The sequence below is a fragment of the Lethenteron reissneri genome, chromosome 20, assembly GCF_015708825.2.
Source record: "Lethenteron reissneri isolate LAM-NWPU_2019-01 chromosome 20, ASM1570882v1, whole genome shotgun sequence".
NCBI lineage: Eukaryota > Metazoa > Chordata > Hyperoartia > Petromyzontiformes > Petromyzontidae > Lethenteron > Lethenteron reissneri.
The window spans coordinates 2,918,261-2,940,534 of record NC_083798.1 but is presented as its reverse complement, the minus strand read 5'-3'; the positions used below and the strand labels follow the sequence as shown (position 1 = coordinate 2,940,534).

The following is a 22,274-nucleotide window of genomic DNA, read 5'->3' as shown; positions in this document are numbered from 1 at the left end:
GCTCTACCCACTGCTGGATCAAGGCCTCCCCCTAAGCCGCCGCCGCCACCAGCTCTCACGAATCCCGCGATGTCAGCTCCGTCTAACTCCCGCACTCGTGCCGATTCCACTGCTCCAGCCCTGCCGTGGGCGTCCTCTCGGGGGCATCCCTCCCCCCCCCCCCCCTGGCTGCCGTTCCGTCGCTAGGCTCGACCGCCCGCCATCGTCGCTTCTAGCGACTGCGTTCCCGTGTCTCTCGCTCACTCAGTGCCGGGTGTCCTCTAGCCCACGCGTTCCCCGCTTTTTCTCGCTCTGTCTCTCTCAATGCATTTCCAAGCATGCACCATGCAATTCTTCTCTGCGCGCTTCCCAGCTATTGTTCCACTCGCTTTGTCAATGTCCATGTTTGTGTGTCTATCCGTGTCACAGAGCAGTGGCTGTCAGAGTGCGGTCCCCGTTACCACGGGGGAGTGATCCACGACGGTCCTCCAGGTGGTCCCAGGGCTGTGACACAAACGCGGGTTGATCCGGACAATAATGACAACGTTAACACCTTCAGTTTCTTCCGCGAAATAATGTTTTACTCATATTTAATTTTCAAATTAAGTTAGGTAATCTACCCTCATTCAACTACCCTAACCCTAAGATCTCAATGCCACCCCCTAAACACAGCCCTCATAGATGCGTTAAAGAAAAAAAATGTGTGTTCCGGTAATATGAATAATTTTGTACAACTGGTATTTAGAGAGAAAGAGAGAGAAGTGAATGCGTTTTGTCAGCGGTGGCTGGGCGGTCCGCGAAAATGTTTGTATCAGCCGAGTGGTCCGCGGCCCAAACAAGTTTGAGAAAGACCGCAATAGTGTGGAGTGTACAGCGACTGAAACGCTTATTTGTGTGCCTTTGTTAAGTAGCACAAGCAACACTCCATCCTGTCGGGGTGGCCAGGAAAACGACAAATGGAAGCGATGTTGCCAACGATTGAAAATCACAGCGGTAAAATATATTCTCGGCTTCACTCGCGGCTCAGAGACCACCGCAAATAGCAACTCCGAGCTGGGTAGTGAGCTGGCCGCTGCAAATGCATTGGTGGCGTTTCGAAGCATCGGACTTAGGGCCAGGATTGAAATATTGACTGTGGCATATTCAGTTGAACACGTAGGAGGCTTTCGCGATCAATATCATCCATAACAGAGGTTTTTTGGGGTTAGAACGCGTAAATATATAAACGTGTTGTTAAACCCGCCACCACCCGACACAGCCAACCAGTAAGGTTTGTCACGTAAACAGAACGTGGCCAATTTGTCACTAGTACAGCACACCGGTGTGTTGGAGAGCAAATCTACAGACTGTAAATGTTGCGGGTTTACTCTCCAACACACCGGCGTGCTGTATTAGTAACTAATTGCCATGTTCTGTTTGCGTGATAAACCTTACGAATTGGCTATGTCGGGTGGTGGAGGGTTTAACGACACATAGTTCCGTGATCTAACCCAAAAAACTATATTATGTGGCATATTCATCAGCAACCATCACGATAAGTGGTTAACTGGTTTTAATTTGTCAGTAATATGCATTAATAGACTTGGGTTTATGGATAACATTTCACCAGTATAAAAATATAGATTTACTTCTCAATATACGGATATCAAATATCAACACATTATGAAGGTGGCTTAGATGTCTGGGTGGGACGTTCTGATAAGCTATCTAGCGCTATGCACATGTTGTCTAGATGCTTGTTAATGTGGCTTGCAAATTAAATAGCGTTCACTGCAGGACACTGCAATACCAACTCTTCTATTAATTTCTCCGCATATAGTGTTGGGAAGGAGCCATTGAAAGTAATTAAACATGCTTGCTACTATTAACCGAAGGCTATTAAGAGACCTCGTGGGGTTTAAGGTATAATCAAACTGTCAACAATCATTTCGCCACTCTCGATTTCTCGCTCGAGTTTCAGAAGCAAAATATCCTGACCTTTCAAAGTCCAGCGGCTGTTTCACCAACAACTCTGCCCTGCATTACAGACCGTAGGCGAATCATCGCAACTGTGAGGTTTACGTGACAGTCGGTTTGCTTAGAAAGTTATTCGTATCACTGTGCAGAATTCGTGCGGGGCGACAACTTTCGTGGGCTCCCTTTCCATCGCATCCACAGACCAGCAAGCCACAGCCGGTGGGTCCCGGTGAAGGTTCTCGTACTTTGGTCAGGCGTGACATATTTAACGGTGCTGATATCGATTTAGTCAAAGGTTAAGGTGCAGGCCTGACAAATATATTGGCAGCAGGACCTCCACTCGGGATGAGCTCGAGATAGAGAGAGCGAGCCCTACGGATGGTGTTTGTTTTGGCTCACCCCGTTCCACGCTGGCGAGACGTCTGGGAAGCAACGGAAGTCACGGGCCCACCCTTCACTCGGCCACACGCGGCTCTGCCGATCGACTAAGGGTGGCCAAAGCCAATTCGTACCGCTGGGCGGTACGGATTGGCGGAACGATTTGAGAAACTTGCACCGTTGTTTCAACCGACGTGCCGGGACATCGAACTGGGAAACTTACGGGTCAAAAGTTCGGTGCGTGATGGGTCAAGCCATAGACAATTTAATGTTTTTAAGTCTTTAGATTTTTGTCTGAAGCGTATGGTTCTGGGTGTATGTAATGGGTGACACGGCGACTGATAGAGAGGAGGAGTCTGTGCCGAGACAAATTAAACGCAGTTGACTGAGAAGCCGTAGGGCTGATAAAGTAGTTGGTGACAGTGCAGATGTCCCTTGAGAATCGGTGTTGTTGGAGTGGCATCTCTCATTCTGTTTCCCGACCGTAAACGTTTGAATATTTGTTAAATAAGTAATCAGCACGATTACTGACTCCTGGAAGTTGTACAATGTGAAATATATTTAGTGTTTTCAAAACGATGAGATTGTAGTATTTGACCACTGTTATGATTACTCTCTTTGAGTTAACGTACATTATGCTGATCCGATCTAGGTTGTGATTGGAGGCTTTGCCGAATGATGAGCATTTGGCTGCTGTGCTGACATGAACCCAAGCTGCGACCACAATCGTTTACAACCTTGAATCATTATTGTGGGCTATTTCTTTCAATGAAAGTAAGCATAAACAGCAACGAACTTGCACACGCGAAGCAATGGCAATCTGATTACAAACAGACAAAAAGGTCTAACCAGGGGCGTAATTTCGCGGGGAATATTTTCCAGGGGAGGGCGGGGATATTTTCTGGTGCTCAGCCCCGGATAGCTTCGGCTGAAACGAAGCCCTGGGCGTGATCGAACATATACTTCTGGTAACCCTCCCGCTGCTAACGTGACCACCGCGATGATGCTTTAGGCGGCCGTAGCACATCAACACTCTCAACACCGTCCGTGCATCACCGGCACCGCGACGCCGCCGCCGCCCCTACACAGTCTGGTGCATCTCAATGTTTTCCCGCTGCCTCGAGTGGCCCTTTCCGTTGAGCTGGAACGTGGACGACTGCTGCTGCTGCTGCCGCTTCTTGTAGCACCACACGGCGATCACGGCCACCACCAGCGTCGCGCACAGGACGGTCACGATGATGGCGATGATGGTGCCGTGCTCGTCCGAGGGACAGCCGCCTCCCGGGCACGGCGGCCGCGGCTGCGGCGTGGGGCCATCGCCGTGCCGCTGCTGACCTTCGACCTCGGACACGGTGCGAACCTCCGGCGGCGCCTCGCCGGCGTCCGTGGGCAGCGCCGAAGCGACGGGCTCCTCCGAAGCCTCGGCGCCTGGCCAGGGGTCGGCCGGCGTGGGCGACCTTGGATAGGACTCGTGGACGTCCTCGTCATCTCCGTCGTGGTCGTTCTCACCCTCATCCTCGTCTTCGACATTCGCATTGACATCGCCGTCCTCGAAATTGCCGTTGTTGTTGTCGTCGTCGTCGTCCTCGTCCTCGTGGTCGTCGTCGACGCTGTCGGTCGCGAACGTCTCGGGGGTCGTCTCGGGGGTCGTCTCGCCGTCTCCCGTGCCCACCGCTTCCCCCGGCCACACGGGCGGGCGGTCGGTGGCGACGTCCGCCCTCTCCGCGTCGCTCCAGTCCGGCCGCAGGGGCTCATCCTCCTCGTCCTCCTCGTCCTCCTCCTCGCCCGGAGAGGCGGTGCCGGGCAGCGGCAGCGCCGAGAGCGTCGGCGCGGCCGCGTCCTCCACGTCCTCCGCGTCCTCCCGGTCCGGCTCGCGCGAGGTCGTGGACGCTTCCTGAGGTTCGCCGCCGTCGTACGGCGAATCCTCGTCCACGCCGCCCTTGCTCGTCCGCTCTCTCTGCTGCTCCTGCTCATCTTCACCATCACGTTCCTCCTCTCCCATCTGCCCGTCATCCTCCGCCCTCCGCTCTTCCTCCTCCGCTTCCTCTTCACGCTCCTCGTCCTCTTCATCTGCCTCCTCTTGATTGTCCTCCCCCTCCTCGTGCCTCTCCTCCTCCTCCTCTTCCTCCTCCTCCTCCTCCTCTTCCACGTCCTCATCCGCCTCCGCGTCGTCCCCGAAGTCGTGCGCGCCGTCGTCCAAGTGGCCCCGGCCCCAGGAGAAGCCGGCGGGCGTCGTGCCGCCCAACTCGAAGCCGCCGTCGCTCCACTCGCCGCCGACGTCTCCTCCGGCGGCCCCGGCCTTCGCCCCCACGGCGTTGGTGGTCAGAAGTGCGGGGGGAAGCTGCCCTCCCGCCGCTCGGACAGCAGCCGCAGCAGGTGACCGCCGCCCTTGGCCGAGGAGCCGTGCTGCTGCTTGTCGAAGGAGGGGTCCGCGAGCAGTGGGGGAGGCCCCCTCTGAAGCAGCCTGCAGGATGTCCTGCGGCGGCACCCCGCGCGGCTTGTCGTGCTCGTGGCTGTCCTGCCACTTGGCGAGCTGCGAGGTCGCGGCGGCCTCGTCCGACTCCGCGTCGAAGGGCGCCGAGACGGCTGGCGGTGGCGGTGCTGGCGGCCGCTTTGTCCGGGAATTCGTGGCCGCGGCGGAGGTGCCATGCCGTCGTGCTCTGCCGAGAGAACGCGACAACGAGGCGAGGGTGGCTTTACGCAGAGGTCGCAAACGGGTTTTGATTTCTTACCCGTAACCTGTACCCGGCCGCACCAGGGTCGCAAATGGGTACCCTGTTCCCTACCCGTACCCTACCCGAAATGAGTGACAAACAGTTACTCACCAGTGACTCACGGCCTACCCGTACCCGGGTACGGGTAGCCGGGTATCGGGTAGGGTACGGGTATCGGGTACCCGGTTGCGACCTCTGGCTTTACGTCGTAGGAATCAGCGGCGACAACGCGCCGCGTGCGCGTGTGTGTATGTGCGTGCGCGTGTTCTGGAGCGGTGGTGTCGCGGTTAGCGCTACGCTGCGCTACGAACGCGGCGACCCGAGTTCGATTCCCGCTCACGGCCAACATCAGCGACGATTATCAGAACCGGGTCCTGGGCCTCCCCTAGGCCTGACTCAGCCTCAAATGAGTACCTGGTGCGGTGTGTAAAACCATCGCCGGTGGGAGAGACAAAGGCGGCCGGGCGTGGTGCTGGCCACTCACCACCTTCGTGTGCCATGCCGGCCTTCATAGGTGCTCGCTAACAGCACTTGCCCCAACAGTCTGTTAAGCCATATTTTTTTTTGTAACTTCATTCGCACCGTACGTATCCAACCGTGCTAATCGGAGGGCACCTCATTATTTGCCGTGCCCTGCGGCCCTCCGATAGGGCACCGACCAGAGGGGACGACACCAACGGTCTGAGCGTGAGAGAGTGAATGGCAGCACGGCAGGGAGGGTGGACAGCTGACAGCTGCTTCATCAGCAGCTGTCAGAAGGAAGGAGGCGATGGCGAGATGGCATCGATGGCGTTGACTGTGATGATCGCCCTACCGGACATCTGTGAAACAAGAGCTTGATTGCTCATCGGATTCCTTCGGTAGAAATACATATTCGCACTCTGATTAATTGGAGTGCTTCCCAGCCACTCTGAGGAGCTTCCTCTGATCAAGAATAGTGCGCGTGTATCTGACATCTGCTCCCCAACCCCCCAACCCCCACCCCCCACCCCCAACACCGCCTTCAGTCACCAGTATAGTAAAGTATGGCCAAACAACTCCCATGACTGACACAGAGTGGAGATGACCTCATCCGCAAATTATTCGGTTTGTTTTTATTTTAGTTCTTCCGTGTGATGAAGACAGTGAGAGGAGAGAGGCTCAAACCTGAGACTGGAGCCTGGGTGGGAGTGGAGACACAGGAGGGGAGGCTGGGCCACAGCACAGTAATGTGGAATTTCCACAGATCAGCACCTCCCCTCGCGCATTTGACCGAGTGAACATTGTGGCCTGGATTATTCAGCAACAGCAAACCAAGCATACTGGCTTATTTATAATTGCTTTTCTGTCTTTCAGGTGTTTGGTTTTTGTACTTTGCAGAGTTTATTTTGTTTGAATGTGAATTTGGACGGAGCTTCGGTCCCTGTGTGGGCACATTCTGCTGCCTAAGAGGCTGTTCTATGGGCACTGCCACCCCGTGCTGTGAGCGTTCCTCTCACGGAGCCGACAACCACACACACGGTCCACTGAATACACACGGCGGAATGTTTTCTCGGGTTCCTGAACAAGCTGCCAGAACGCGGGGCGAAACGTCGGACGTCACGTGGCACGACCCTGAAGCACGCCGGAGAGTTGTAGCGGCACAAGCGCCAAAAACCTGCGCAGTGGTTTCATTCAAGAGACATCTTGCATCGGTGGTGCAAAATGTAGAATAAGTAAATGTTGTGGATCTCCAACACACCGGTGTGCTGTACCAGTAACCAATTGGCTTGTTCTCTTTACATGACAAACCTTACTAATTAGCTGTGTCGGATGGTGGCGGCTTTAACGATGGATTCATATTTACGCGATCTAACCTAAAAAAAAACCTGTATTATGGATGATATTGGTCGCGAAAGCTTACGTGTTAAAATGTAGAATAAGATTCATGGGGCTCAGCTTGTCACGTGGTAAGACAGACATCCCTTTGTTGTAATGAATGCATCTATGCATGTTGAACTTATATCGCTCCGTACGTAGTTATAGGGCGCGCAAAATTTGTTTTTTATGTTTGCAATTATTAATGGAAATTAGCCCAACATTCTAATGCAGGACCCACCTGTAAAACAGTCTTAAAACTTAAGCTTTCCTGGATAGGACACAATTATTATATAATGTGAGTTAACAAGGTGCCGCCTAAGTGATGATATACGAACTTTTATATTAAGTTACAGGTTCATTTAAATAAAAACAGGTTTTTTTTCCACATCTCAAACATAACACAACACAGTACTGTTCTGTACGTGTAATTTGCCTGTTATTTTATAATGATTATTTTTATTACATTTCTTATTTAGTGTTTCCATGCTCAGAAAATGGTGGGGATTTTCTCGTCAACATTTGCAGCCGTGAGCCAATGGTCACAAATCCCCGTTCCCACAGTAGTTGCCAGTAGTTGTTTGTACGATACAACCTTGGTGGCATCCAAACACATATTGTGTTCATTAAATTCAATGTGTCCTTGCGAACACGGCCAATATTGCTCTTTGGTACAAAAACACAACGCTGTTTACAAATGTTTAACCCAGTACATATATATACTCACCCAGAAGTAGTTATGGGCAAAGCTTCACGTAATGCTACACCCACAGGCAGCTAACGTCAATCAGCACCGCCTTCTTTACGAAGAACACTGCCAAAATAAATAGACTGCATCTTTTTTCGTTGAATGCAATCATTATAAGTCGTGATCTTGGTGTCCCAGACGCAGCTTAGTTTCGTCAGTATTTCCATCAGCATTGCATAACAGTGCAACAGTGATGTTTTGTTGAAGTTTCAGGTAGGCCTCGGCAAGGTAAGGTAAAAGGTAAAAACAACGAGCCTACCTTTACCCTACCTATTACCCTTACCCCATACAAACTACCCGATTACAGGGTAATTACTGGGGTACTACTACACATGAAAAAGGTTTATAACAGGTAAATGCTAGGAAGAGGGCTTTATTCATATAGAATACTCCCGATGACTCCAATTTTAAATGGAGGCCACGGACTGCACCACGGAGCTTTTAGCGAGCGGTAAACAAGGTATTCACCAGGTAATACTTCGCGCTACCTTTACCCTGCCCTTTACCTTACCCCTTGGCATGGTCGACACCTTTACTCTGTTACCCGGTAAAAAGGGTAAACTACTTTACCTTGCCGAGGCCTAGTTTCAGGCAACAATGGACGTGTATTGTTATACCCAATTACAATCGTTCAAATGGCTGAGAGGGCCATGTCTACATTGAAAGTTTGCGTTTCGTCTGATGCCCTTCCGCTCCCACCTCCGATTAGCAGGGTTGGTTACGTGATGAATTCATACATCACGTTAACTATCTATATATATCCGATATTGCCTTTAAAAATTTGTTATTTTGTAATTAATCCGAAGCTCACCCTTCGTAGAGTATGCCGTGCGGCAAGGCAAGTTGTCTGTGATGTTGTCGCGTGTTGTTGCCTCGGGGTCATGTTGACCCCTCGACGTGGACAAATATCGCAGCTTTCCAGAGTCATTGCAACATTATCCCCCTCGCTCTGCATTTACCTTTAAACAATTAATCATGGAACATTACGGCTCACACGTGGCACAAGGCGTGATGATGAATATGTGCAAACATGCCAAAAACAATATATTGCTACTCCTACGGTAAAATAGAAATACTGTAACAGGTTGTTTATCCCTGCCGCTAGGAGAAAATTAACGTGTTGACATTTTGGCTCACTGGCCTCCAAGACACATTTTCTCTGTTTCCATGGCGGTTTACTTAACTTGAGATGTATTTACACGTGTAACATACGCCAACTCTATGTGTGTGTCTATATGTAAAGTAAGGGTGACAATATTTCTAGCTGTTACGGTATTGCAGCCACAGTATGCACTTGTTGTAGACTTGCATTGAGTTTGAGCACATTAACCTAAACGGTCAATCGTATTATTTTAATACACGCTTAATGAGCACGGGCAGAGCAGCGGCACACAGTGATGTGAGCACTGCTTTACGAACCCGCCATCCTGAGAAATCTATATGAACTGTCCATGGCCACCGCGTTCACCAACCCACACCGACCGGTGCGGTGAAGTATGGTCAAACAAACCCCGCACGACATGGGGAGGCCTTCATCCAGCAGTCGATTTACAAAGAGCTGTACACACACATACGACGACTAGTCCACCTTCGCACTCTTAGGTTTTTTCGGTAAAATCATGGAGGTAAAAAATAAAATAAATAATAGAAATAATAGAAATAAAATAGTAAATCACGACGTTTCGGAGGCAACACAAGTCTCCGTCATCAGGTGGGACCGTCACAGCTGAATTTCTATTATTTCTTATTTATTTTATTTTTTACCTACGTGATTTTACCGAAAAAAACCTAACAGTATGAATCCTTGCAGTCACGAAAGTTTCAAATCTAGAACTAGTCCACCTTCGTGCCTGTAAAACGAGGCCAAAATGACTTGTCCGTGTGCCCAAGCCTCGGCTGGCCCTGTGGTGGTGCACAGCGTAGCCCAACAATTGACTTAAAGCTTTCGTGACTGCAGGAATTCATATTCGTGGTTCTTTCGGTAAAGCCACGAAGATCGATCAAATCATGAAACAATTAAAAAATAACAATATCACGACGTTTCGATCGCAACACAAGCAATCGTCATCAGGTGAGAAATATCACGGGAGAGCTTCTGAGAAGAGATGGTGGGAGCGCTGCGAAGGTAAGGAGTTGTTCTCAGCAGCTCTCCAGCGATATGTCTCACCTGATGACGATGGCTTGTGTTGCGATCGAAACGTCGTGATGTTATTATTTTTGTATTATTTGATCTATCTACGTGGTTTCACCGAAAGACCCAAGAATATAAATTTCGATTTAAAGCTTTCGTGACTGCAGGGATTCATCTTCTTGGTTCTTTCGGTAAAGTCACGTAGAAGGGAAATAGTAAAATAATAAAAATAAAACATAATAAAATACAATTCTCACGACGTTTCGGCCACAACGCAAGGACGGCTGCTTGCGTTGTGGCCGAAACGTCGTGAGAATTGTATTTTATTACGTTGAATTGTATTTTATTATGTTTTATTATTATTATATTATTCCCCTTCTACGTGACATTACCGAAAGAACCAAGAAGACCCAAGATTATAGCCCAACAATGAGGATGTGCGCCCAGTCGCCCCGGGGAGAGATTGAGTCTGACACCTGTCCCGATTTCCCAGGATCGACCTCGCTTTGAGGTGGCAGCTGTCCAGGGAAATCTGTCAATTTTACCGTGATTTTAATAGTCCTGGCTTTTGTCAGTTGCATAATAATCATAATACACCACTTAGGACAATAAATTCACATGTAGTTTTGAATATTTTTCCTGGAAGAATCCGATTAGCTATAAAGCTCTTTTTCACAGATGTCCCATCTTCCGGTTTTGTGAGATATTCTGCCCATAAAGTGTTTTTTTTCTTATCTTAGAGGTGGCAACCATACCTAGCTGGCCACACAATGATAAATAATGATCAGGAATGCATGCAGGGCTCAGATTGGACTGACGTACATACACACTGGTTGGGTGAGTACTGTGCATTGCCCAATTTATAGAGGGTGGCTGCTGCTGCTGCTCGTGGTGGTGGTTGTGGTGGTGGTGTTATTGTACGGGCCATGTCCTGATGATCACAAGATGGCTCTCCGTATCTCCCAGGGGTCTCCAGCCGCTTTTCAATTGTTCTGTTCAACACTTCTCGACCCCAAAATCTTGGTTCTGTAAAGGACTATCGGTACAGGTGACGGCCACGTGCCCAGTGTGAACTTGACCCACCAAATTTTACGTCTCAGCCACTGCTACCATTGAGTTTATGGTATGTGTATGTACGTTGAACTTCTTTCGCACCGTACGTAGCCAACCGTGCTAATCGGAGGTGCGGGGGAAGGACAACAGTACCACTTCAATCGTTGTTATCAACGCATTTCTGCTGGGCACCTGTGTAAAAAAAGAGCTTTATAGCTTATCGGATTCCTCCAGTAGAAGTACATATTGTAACATTGTGATACGTGTACCGGTAGACGTTCAATACTGCGCACACCAAATAACGAATCAGTTGGTGATGCTGCGTTGGCAGCGGCGCACAATCAACAAACAACAACAAACTCGGCCAACCCGTCAACAATAGCGCCATTAACGAGAAACACTCGCTTGATTCCCAGCCAGGGTCAACGTCAGTGGCGAGCGATGCCTGAACCAGTCCTGGGCTCTCCTTCATCAACGCGCACTGACCAGCGCGGTGCAGCACGGTCAAGCAATGCGGCTGGTGGCTGTCCGCACGCTTGTGCGGCGATCCGGCGCGACGCGGAGACGAAGATTGGTGGATCACACGAATGTTGCGGAACTCCGTGTGGGCACTGAGGCGCCATACCCCTGGCTTGCCAAGAGAATGCGGTGCAGAAAGTGTGGACTAATCTCCATCTGTTCCACCTGGTTGGAATAGAGTGTTCTCATGCGTAGGATTTCTCCGGGCACTCTGATTGGCTGAAACGCATTTTAATCTGCCTGCACCTCCTTGCATTGCAGATTATATTTACGCGTGTGCGTATGTTGAACTTTTTTCGCACCGTACGTAGCAAACCGTGCTAATCCGAGGTGCAGTATAGCGATATGCAGCTTGCACGAGTGACGCGGCATACCAATTACATATTATATTACCTAGCAGTGCGTCGACGAATGTCCGCAAATAATTGTTATACAAAATTTGCGAAGTGTCTGTCACCCTGCCCTGCGCCAATTCACTGGACTCAACCAGGTGAAAGGGCTCGAGGAATGTTGTTCCCACACTGCTGCAGGACGTACAGGCAACGGACAAAACACACCGCCCTGTGTAGAACTGCCAAGGGGCCCCGTGGAATCACTTGAAAACATATGCAAGCTCGTTCCCTCGATCGCAGGAGCGGCACTTGCAAATAAACACAGAGAGGCATGAAGGTTTCTCCTGAGAGATAGATCTCAGCGGGCTCTCTCTCGCTCACGGAAATAAAGCCACGTGCTACTACTACCGGAACGGGGACAATCCTGACGTGATGGTTAGATCGTAGTTGTCGTGAATGATCGTAGTTGTCTTTCGATTTAAAGCTTTCGTGACTGCAGGGATTCATCTTCTTGGTTCTTTCGGTAAAGTCAGGTAGAAGAGAAATAAAGAAAAAATAACATTCGGACGCTGTCTTTCCGACAGCCCTGTTTTTCAACTGAGGACGGCTGCTTGCGTTGTGGCCGAAACGTCGTGAGAATGTTATTTTATTATGTTTCATTTTTATTATTTTATTATTTCCCTTCTACGTGACTTTACCAAACGAACCAAGAAGATCGTAGTTGTCGTCAATGATCGTATTTGTCGTGAATGATTGTAGTCGTGAATGATTGTAGTTATCGTGAATGATCCTAGTTGTCATGAATGTTCTTGCTTGGTGGGTGGCTGTGACCTGCCACCCTGTTTGTGGGATTTAAACTAAATGTAATAAGTTCAACATCTCACCACATCTTGGTACAAATCAATTCTTGCCACGCAAACGCAGATGCCAATTTTCAGACAGGTGGCACACCTAAGAGAGACACGGACGGACAGATGCACATGTGGCGAGACGTTAACTAGCTCGCCTGGTATACAGGAGGTTGTGGGTTCAATCCCGACCCTGTGACACCTGCTGTATATTTAGAGTTTGCGTGTTCTCCAGTGGCCGCGTGAGTAATGCTCCTGTTCCTCCGGGTTTTCCCTCCATGTTTAGAAACACGTGTTTAGAGTATGTGGCTGCTATACATTTCCACGTGATAAGCCACTTAGTTGAGCTGTCATTTGTGGCCAGATCGCTTCTGAAAAAGAGCTCTAAAGTTCAGTGGGCTTGACCTGCTAAACTAAAAAAAAGTGTTTTTTGTATTACGAGCAATGGATCAGATCCTCATGTATATCCTTATGTCGACACCCAATGTTTACTATTATGACAGTGTTGCTTTATGTAAATATGAGTGGTTAAACTGACGGTATTGGTGTCCTCCGAGTGCATTTTGAACATATTTCGGATCGTTCTGATCTGGATAGCTTGCTGCACATTGCGAATGGACCACAGGGCCTTGAATGGAAACCCATCAGGCACACGAGTGTCATCTCAAACAGAAGCGGTCATGGCCAGACCCATTCTCCGCACGTGAAACACGCGCCCACTGGAATTCGCGCTTTATTTATCATTCGTGAAAAAGCCTGAACCGGGGAGAACGGGAAGCAAGAGGGGTTGGTGTGTCAATACCTGGCTGATCAGCATTTCCCTCCCCGAGTCCTTGAAATACAGGGCGCTTCAAAAACATGTGAACACTTTCGAGAATTTGCAACAATACCACGAGAAATGTGCATCCGGGCACTGGAGACCACCTGGAGAAGATTCCAGGCACGTGTTGACAACGATGGCGAACGAGTGGAGACTCTTTGACTTTTTGAAGCTATTAACATTACATTTGTCATCATGTTAAAGTGCATTATCCGTTATTTTTCCATTAAAAACGATGGTCCCGTATAAGTGTTACCATTTTTTGAAGCACCCTGTACATTAATGTTTCACAAAGGATACCAAGGTGACATTTTGTTTGCGTGGGTACGGTTGAGAAAATGGCTTTGTATTTTGTATGACTTTACGTGGTTCACGATCCATAACAGAGCCTTTTGGCTAAGATAACGTAAATATAAATGCGTCGTTAAACCCGCCACCACCCGACACAGACAATTACTAATGTTTGTCACGTAAACAAAACGTGGCCAATTCGTTACTAGTTAGCACACCGGTGTGTGGGGGAGTAAACCCACTCAATTTTTGCAATTTTTTGGTCGCGAAAACCTACGTGCCAAATGGATCACGATACTGCTCTGCTCACGTCGACACTGCTGACTCTGCAACCACGTGGTCGTCAGCCACACAATATGTCACGTGGTCGTCAGCCACACAATGTTGGTGGTCATGAATGATCCGGCGGCCAGAGCGGACGGCACACAGTGGGAAAGGTTGCGGGCTCATATCTCGGTTGCGGATTGACACACAGCAAAACCTGCTTGTATTCGTAGTATAGGTCAATGCAGAGTGCACATTTCCAAAGAAATAAAGAAAGAAAAACCCTAACAAGCATCTTTTGCACCCTCCCGTTGAGCCAGTAATGAGCACCGAAGATTTATGATCGTTAGAGCTCCTCTAATGAGGCCGGCCTTGGGATGTTGGTGCGATTGTGTGCGCATGCACTTATCAGCGTGGGCTGCGTGGAGACACGGGGCTATTTGTGGCTCAGTGAAGCGAGCGGAGGTCGGTGCCAGCTATCGCACGGCACAGCCACATTGTGCTTCTCGTTCTGGGGCTCCATGTGCTTTGCATTCTCACGTATCTATTAGTTCTACCCGTCGGCTAGACCTGCGCCCATGGGGGTGGAGGGGGGGTGTCGTGTGACTTGCATGTCCCACTGGTGTCATGCTGACGGGTGGATTAACCAGCGACGCTCATCGTTTGTCAATTCACGCCGGTGCTGGAACGAATGCGGTGCCTTCCAGTGAAAGCGGCGGTCGTTTTTTTAAAAAAATCTTGAGCTGGGGACCTGCGTGTCTGAACAAATCCATCACACCCTGGGTGACACGTCTCATCTGCTGCCGTCGGCAGATGATTATCTCTCGGCCGGCTTGCCAATCCATGTGGCCCAGCTTACGCGACGGAGATTTGTTTTTTGTCAATTGTGCTTTGACATCAACGGAAACATTTCCCATGATGACGACGACGACGAGCAATCCGCTACGCACAGTTTTAAGATAAACTTAAAATCGAAGGGATTTTTCGACGGAATTTTCATTGCGAATACCGCTTATGACAACAACAACAACTGCCGGTCGGGCGAGTTTATAAGGACTGGCATTTGAGTGACGTTTGGAGTGTGTAATGACCTTCATAGGTGCTCGCTAACAGCACCTGCCCCAACAGTTTGCTCAGGTTATAGGGGAATATTTGTCTTTTTTTGTCTGTACTGTTCATCATTTTTCTAGAGGCGAGGGAGACGTTCGTCTATTTGTATATCAATGACTCGCTAGATAGGCATGAGACATCTGCAAATCAATAAACAAAGGGCATCTCTTTTAATTTTGACAGGTTACACATAATCTGAATATGTGGCAATATTGACACCTAATGTGCAGTATTCACAGCACAAAGTCACTTGGCCGCTGACGTTCTTGGCTCGAGACTCTAAGCTGCCAGGGCGCACTGCGAGTGAGTCGCCTAACGTCGCGGGAGTTGTTCCTGTTGAGTCCCCAGTGACTCAGCAGGCAGAGCTACGATTCGGATTGGGGACATTTCGATGGCTGCCACGCTGAGACTATGTCACCACCAGTTGCAACGGTGCGGTGTGAAGCAAATGTCCGCGTTCGGAAGCGGTGAAATTAAATCGACCATTGGAGCGGCCACAGTAGGTTTGGTTTCCAACAGGTATTCTTTATTTAAAGGAGTGTAAAAATTATCCTGAAGATTTAAAAAATCAGATAGCTACCCAGCCACGTTCAATGCACCAGCTCACACTCATCCCCCACGAGACTTTCCAATCTCTGGCTCAGCCCCCCTTCATTTCGGCGGAGATCTCTCCCTTAATAATGAGTCCAGCTCTCCCCCAATTGCCTCACTCCCTGGGGAGTCGCCACATCGCCCAAGCAATCATCCTGGGTGTGCGGGTCCACACACACACACACCACAAACCGACTCGCTCCTTCAATCCCACACGAGATACACAACCCCCGGCCATCCCCTCGCAGGTGTGACCACAGCTCACAACGTTTGTGTGCACGTGCGTTGAACTTCTTTCGCACCGCACGTAGCCAACCGTGCTAATCGCAAGGTGCGGGGGAAGGACAACAAACAAAACACACAACAACGATGCTATGGCGGCGCGTGTGGGAGGACACTGTTGCTGTCAAGACTCATGATGGCACGTGCGTGGACGACCTCACGTGGGGAGGGAGTGTGCCAATGCCATCCTGTTGACCTGGGTTCGAGTCCTGGCCATGCACAACGTCAATTAAACGAAGACTACAAACCTCACTCCAATTATTCTGCAGATCCACTCAGCCTAAAGTGAGTGTGTGGTGCGGAGTGCGCGATCATAAACGTGGACCAAGGCCACCGTATCGTGTGCCGTGCCAGCCTAAACATGTGGCCGCTAACAGCACTTGCCCCGAACAGTCTGTTAAGGCTATGTGGGGGATCTTTGTCTTGTGTGTGTGTGCAGTGTTTGCTGATTGGACATGGCTTCGACACTTCACGTGGCCTCAAAAGCGCACCTAGCATGGCACAAAGCGCCGCTACTTAGTGGTGAACGGCCGTTGTTGTTGTTGGGAATGTTGTTGTTGTTGTTGGGAATGTGGTAGTCGGAGTTCGTGTGCTGCTATGTGATTCTAACCCGGGTTCGATTCCCATCGGGCACAACATTTTGACATTCAAATTGGAACGTGGCCTGGAGCTCTCTGAGAACGACTGTGCGCTGGCCTCATCATCCCTGCATCTACCATGCCAAGCGTGACAGGTGACCAACTAACAGCACTTGCCCTCGCAGATGATAGCGCCAAATTAGGGGAAGTATATTATTTTATATTTTATTTTGGTGTATATGTGTGTCGCGGTTAGCGCGCTGCGCTACGAACCTGGCGACCCGAGTTCGATTCCCGCTCACGGCCGGTCCTGGGCCTCCCCTAGGTCGACTCAGCCTCAAATGAATACTGTACCTGGTGCGGTGTGTAAAGTCATCGCCACTGGGGAGACAAAGGCGAGGTCGGGCGTGGTGCTGGCCACCCACCCCCTCGTGTGCCGTGCCGGCATTCATAGGTGCTCGCTAACAGCACTTGCCCCAACAGTCTGCTAAGGCTATCCGGGGGATCTTTGTCTTTGGTGAACACATCCTGGTACAATACGTATCTGCATCAATTTACGCATTTGACTTCATAGCGATACATCACTAGTCATCGGTGTCGGCGCTTATTGATGATCAATCGTGGAGCGAGTGGGCACCCCCTGGGTTGACTCAGCCGAGAATGTGCACCGCATGCATTGTTTCCACGGAGACAGTGCTGCCCGTCTTTGCTGTTAAGCATTGCATGTACACAATGCATACACGTGTGTGCATTGCATGTACACAATGCTTACACGTGTGTGCATTGCATGTACACAATGCATACACGTGTGTGCATTGCATGTACACAATGCATACACGTGTGTGCATTGCATGTATACAATGCTTACACGTGTGAGCATTGCATGTACACAATGCATACACGTGTGTGCATTGCATGTACACAATGCATACACGTGTGTGCATTGCATGTATACAATGCATACACGTGTGTGCATTGCATGTACACAATGCATACACGTGTGTGCATTGCATGTATACAATGCTTACACGTGTGTGCATTGCATGTACACAATGCACACACGTGTGCGCAAGCTTGTTTCCTCTAAGATAAAGGCGCAGCCCTGCAATTCCTTTCTCACGCCACTGCTGGCGGAAGGGCCTCCACGGAGAGCGAGCTCCACGTGTGAAGTAGAAACAAACAAACACGTGACTTGACCGAAAGACCCAAGAGTATGAGTTCCTGCAGTCACGAAAGCTTTACACCAAAGTAACACTGAACGAGTATTACTTGTCAAGGCACAGCGAGGCTGTGTGCCCTAAGTTGTCTGACACAAGTCAGAAGCTGCGTTAATTAGCAATACAATGTTCAAAAGTCATGGCCACATGACGTTCTGAAACACTCGCGTAATAACCCTGTGGTTGCGTTGGCTTATACTGTAGTTGGGTTATGGCTGCCCTGCTTGCTAATATAAGATGGAGGACCCGACACAGAGATGCCAACAGGTTTTTGGAGGCCCTGGGCAAAATGCCAGATGAGGCTCTCATTCTAAGGCCACCTCTGAGGCCCCTTCTACCCGTACTGAGACATCATTTGAGGCCCGCGTAGCTTATTCTGAAGGACCCTTCTGCTCTCCGTGGCCCTGGCTGGCCACATCAAACCAATGAAGGTTTGGCACGTGCCGGGAAATGTTAAATCCATGATGGGCTGTCATTCATTTCTGGGGCCCGCTAAGACGGCGCTTCGCAGTGGAGTTGTGAATTTTCGATCTTTAGGAAGCCCATTTCAAACCGAGGCACTGCTGTGGATCAGTGCTATTTTGGTTACAAAATAAATAAGTACGGTACAATTTTTTAAAATAAATGTTGTGTTTTCAATCGTAGGCAGAGGTCAGGATGCCTTATTGCTCCATCTCTGTTGTGGAGATGACACTAAACATCAACAGCTGTGTCTTGTCTCTACATTGGTGAGCTGTTCGTTAATTTTCATATCCACTGCTGAGAGTTTTAAGCGTGCTTACCTACCTGTTTTCCGCTGCTAATGGGAACGTGCTGTTACAGTACTTAAATCTCTCAAAGCTAATATGATTATTTTTTCTTATACAAACATGGGTGGTGTAGTCGCATAGTAGTTAGCGCCCTCTGAATCCAGCGACCTGACTGTAATATCCGGTTACGGCCCACTTTCATGACATTAATGATTTCGATTTAAAGCTTTCGTGACTGCAGGGATTCATCTTCTTGGTTCTTTCGGTAAAGTCACGTAGAAGGGAAGTAATAAAATAATAAAAATAAAACATAATAAAACAATTCTCACGACGTTTCGGCCACAACGCAAGCAGCCGTCCTCAGGTGAAAACCAGGTCCGTCGAGGCGACAGAGTCTGAATGAAACAGCACACGAGCTTGGAGCATATATATAAGCTGGGCGCATTGACAAAGGAATTTGCATATCAAAAGGAATTTAGCATATTTATGGGAAATGCAGGAATGTGATTAGTACTGCATATGCATGTGCATTATGCAGGATTAACAGCATCAAAGGAAGCTGCAGTTGCAGCAGTAACTGCAGCTTCCTTTGATGCTGTTAATCCTGCATAATGCACATGCATATGCAGTACTAATCACATTCCTGCATTTCCCATAAATATGCTAAATTCCTTTTGATATGCAAATTCCTTTGTCAATGCGCCCAGCTTATATATATGCTCCAAGCTCGTGTGCTGTTTCATTCAGACTCTGTCGCCTCGACGGACCTGGTTTTCACCTGAGGACGGCTGCTTGCGTTGTGGCCGAAACGTCGTGAGAATTGTTTTATTATGTTTTATTTTTATTATTTTATTACTTCCCTTCTACGTGACTTTACCGAAAGAACCAAGAAGACATTAATGATGTCAAAACTGATGCTGCCTGCCCCCCTTCACCGACATGCGTGGTGAAGTATGTTGACAAAAAAGAACCCATACCCAAGATGGTGTTGGGAGGTCTTCGTCCAATGACGGATTTAGAATTGCCGTCATTTATGTATTATTTACATTATATAGGCGCACAGACACTTTTAAAATCTATTATTGCATCAAACACCTCAGTCGACATCTCTTTTGAATGCAGGACGATGTTTTGCCGTCGGTAACAGCTACACGAGCCATAAAAAAAACTCAGCACTTGCAGTGATCTCCATCGGTGACCCCTGAGTTGAGCGAGTGGTGGTAAAACATCCACATTCTCATGGCAAGGGCCAGTCTCTGCCGGAAACAACCACTCTTGACTGCCGCCAAAGTGGTTCTTATTTTATCGACCCCAGAGAAATGTTGAATTCCCCCCTCTTTAAATAAGTAAAGAGCCTCCAATCTGGGTTATGAGGTCGTCACAAGACAAAGGTAAGCTGCACTTTGAACTCTAACCAAGTCCACGATTTGGAATCATGCGGTGTCGTAAATATGACGAGAGGCAGCGCAGCATCTGTAGACGCTGCACAGCGAGAGGCAGTCGCGCACAGGCGGCCCGGCGTGTCAGACCCACGGTGGCATTTACTTGCAAAATGTCGGGCCCTGGCAAGGCCTAGCAGCGGTGCGTCCTCCACCTGCGGCACAGGTTCACGATTTGAATGCAGCGGCTGCCCCGGTTAATCGTTTGGCGCCGTCTGCTTCGGAGTGGACTTCGCTGACCACGTGACGTCCGTCGCAAGAGTTGGGCCATTGTGTGCCAGCGTCAAGGGCCACATTTGCTAGGATTTGAAGAATTTCCCCCAAATTACTCAATTGTTGGGTATTACACAATTGCAACATCGCCTCCTCCTATTACACAGCGCTTGGCAGGACCCTCTTCAAAAGGAATCGGCAGACTCGGTGATGCTTCCGTTTAACACGTAGGCTTTCGCAAACAATATTATCCGTAATAAAGGTTTTTTTTTGGTTATAGGGATAATAATACGAGTATAGAATATTCAATATGGTCTTTTACGTCCATGCCTTTGGTTTGTATAATAGTGCGTATTGTGAAAACATAATTTTTTATAGAGATACGGAAACAACCTACGATGCAATTCCCACTTCCATAGAATGAGACAATTCCCAGGCCAGTCCCTGTTGTTACCATCAGGGTGTGCGATGCGTACACGAGTGGATGTCAATGTCAGTCATAGTCAAGTCATAGTCAGTGCAAGTCATAGTCAACAATATCTCCTTTTCGCTCATTTCAGTAGGTAGCCCTGAGCCGTTGACGGACATTCCACATTATTATGGACGGGACAAGTCTATCTCTATAACTACCACTGGTAAATAAAATAAGAAAAACGCAAGACTTATTCTATTCTCCTGGAGGGTTTATCAACTCAAATATATCCCTCATTAACATATCGCTCAAAATGCTGTTTAAATGATCAATGTATCTTACAATGCAGTAAATGACTCCTCATGGCATACCAATGTTATCTAAAACAAAAATACATCTTTAAAATGTAAATAGAATAATTTGCGAGCAGTGCTCACTCCTAATAGCAGCCGGCTTCGTGTGAATGCCCGCCTGAGTTCTACTCCGGGTGAGGTTCCACTCACTGCCATCACACGAGCATCACCTGGTGAGGCCACGCAGCTAGGAGATAGAGCCCTGCCATCGTAACGTGGATGTTCCACCAATGGCCAACGTCACCAAAGGAGGTGAGCAAAACTCATCGCTTGGAAGGGCATCGAGATATTTCGATGTTTTTTTCTTTCGATTAAAATAATGGAAGCAGATTACTTCAATACAATATTTCACCATTGCAAACATTCAATTATGCACGTTACTTAAAATATATTCGAAAAGGAAAGAGCCAAACAGTTTGGGCAGCTCATTTCAATGGGGCGTGACATATTTTAGGGAAAAAAAACTGTTCTGGTGATATGGTTCCCACCATAGGAATGTGGAGTATCCACTAATTTCTTCGGGATGCACACTTATTTGACCTAAACAATGATTTAATGTTTTTTTTGCAATGATAAATCTCTCTGAGAAAATCTCTCTGCTTAAAGCCTTCGATATCAGCCAGACCTGGTCAACCCTATTTCCATCTCACATATTCAACAATAAAAACAAACACCTACCAGTGTTTAATATTCATACGCATTTAGCATCTGCACTGGTGCAAACGAAAATAAAACGATTCTATTTAGAAATGAAACTACGCGCGCGCGCAAGTTATTTGCATCGGCACGGGAACGCGGAATGCACGGTGCAGAATTAATTTAACAATCAAATAATTTGAGCGGCACACAACTAAAACGTGGCATTAACATGTCTTAATTGCACACGATTTTCATACCTTGAGCCCGGGCCAGCAAACACATGCCCAAGCTGCAAAGAAGCCACAGGACGGTCGATGCCATGGGTGCTGCCTTCTGCCGGAATCGGAGTAAATTCTCGGCGTGAAAACTCCCGGCTTCTGAAACCCACTTTGCCGAAATTTCTTTCAAGGGGCGCTAAACAAATAAGTTGTGTGTTTTTTTGGAGTGGTTTGCAACCGTCGTTGGGAAAGGCACTTTGTGCAAGCAGCCTGCTTACAAGTCTATTCAACTGTGCCCAGTGCTTTATTGCTTGCGAATTATGCAGGCAGTGCAAATGCCATAGCGATGTGAAAACTGGCACCAGAGAAAAACTGGCACGCTCATGTGAACAAATAACTTGCTTGGAACGAGGACTCAAAACCGCCCAGAAAGCGAGGATTATATATATCTCTTTTGAAGATATGAATTGGATGTCTGTTGTGGCCTAACTTAAGATGGACTGAAAGTACTATTCTTCTCGCTGTTCATGATCAAGCTCACACAATTAGGGTCGGAGCAGTTGGCTCGAAAAGAGGGCGGTGCGTGAACGGTTATGCAGGTAGA

The 22,274-nt window shown here is 48.5% G+C and overlaps 1 protein-coding gene across 1 annotated transcript; it reads right to left on the bottom strand.

Annotated features, from left to right (window-relative positions):
- Positions 1-1,406: 1,406 nt before the first annotated feature.
- On the bottom strand, positions 1,407-22,199 carry LOC133344484 (proline-, glutamic acid- and leucine-rich protein 1-like). The gene is made up of 3 exons (XM_061554459.1): positions 22,181-22,199; positions 21,710-22,025; positions 1,407-4,973 (listed from the first exon to the last, which is right to left on the bottom strand). The coding sequence occupies exons 1-3, from the start codon at positions 22,197-22,199 to the stop codon at positions 3,395-3,397; spliced, it is 1,914 nt and encodes a 637-aa protein (XP_061410443.1). The 3' UTR covers positions 1,407-3,394.
- Between the last annotated feature and the right edge of the window lie 75 nt (positions 22,200-22,274).

What these genes read in the sequence shown, in the direction of transcription:
- LOC133344484 (XM_061554459.1), bottom strand. An exon ending in TTTGCTGGCCCGGGCTCAAG is followed by an intron (nt 4,974 to 21,709) that starts GTATGAAAATCG and finishes TTCTCTCGGCAG; the next exon opens with AGCACGACGGCATGGCACCT.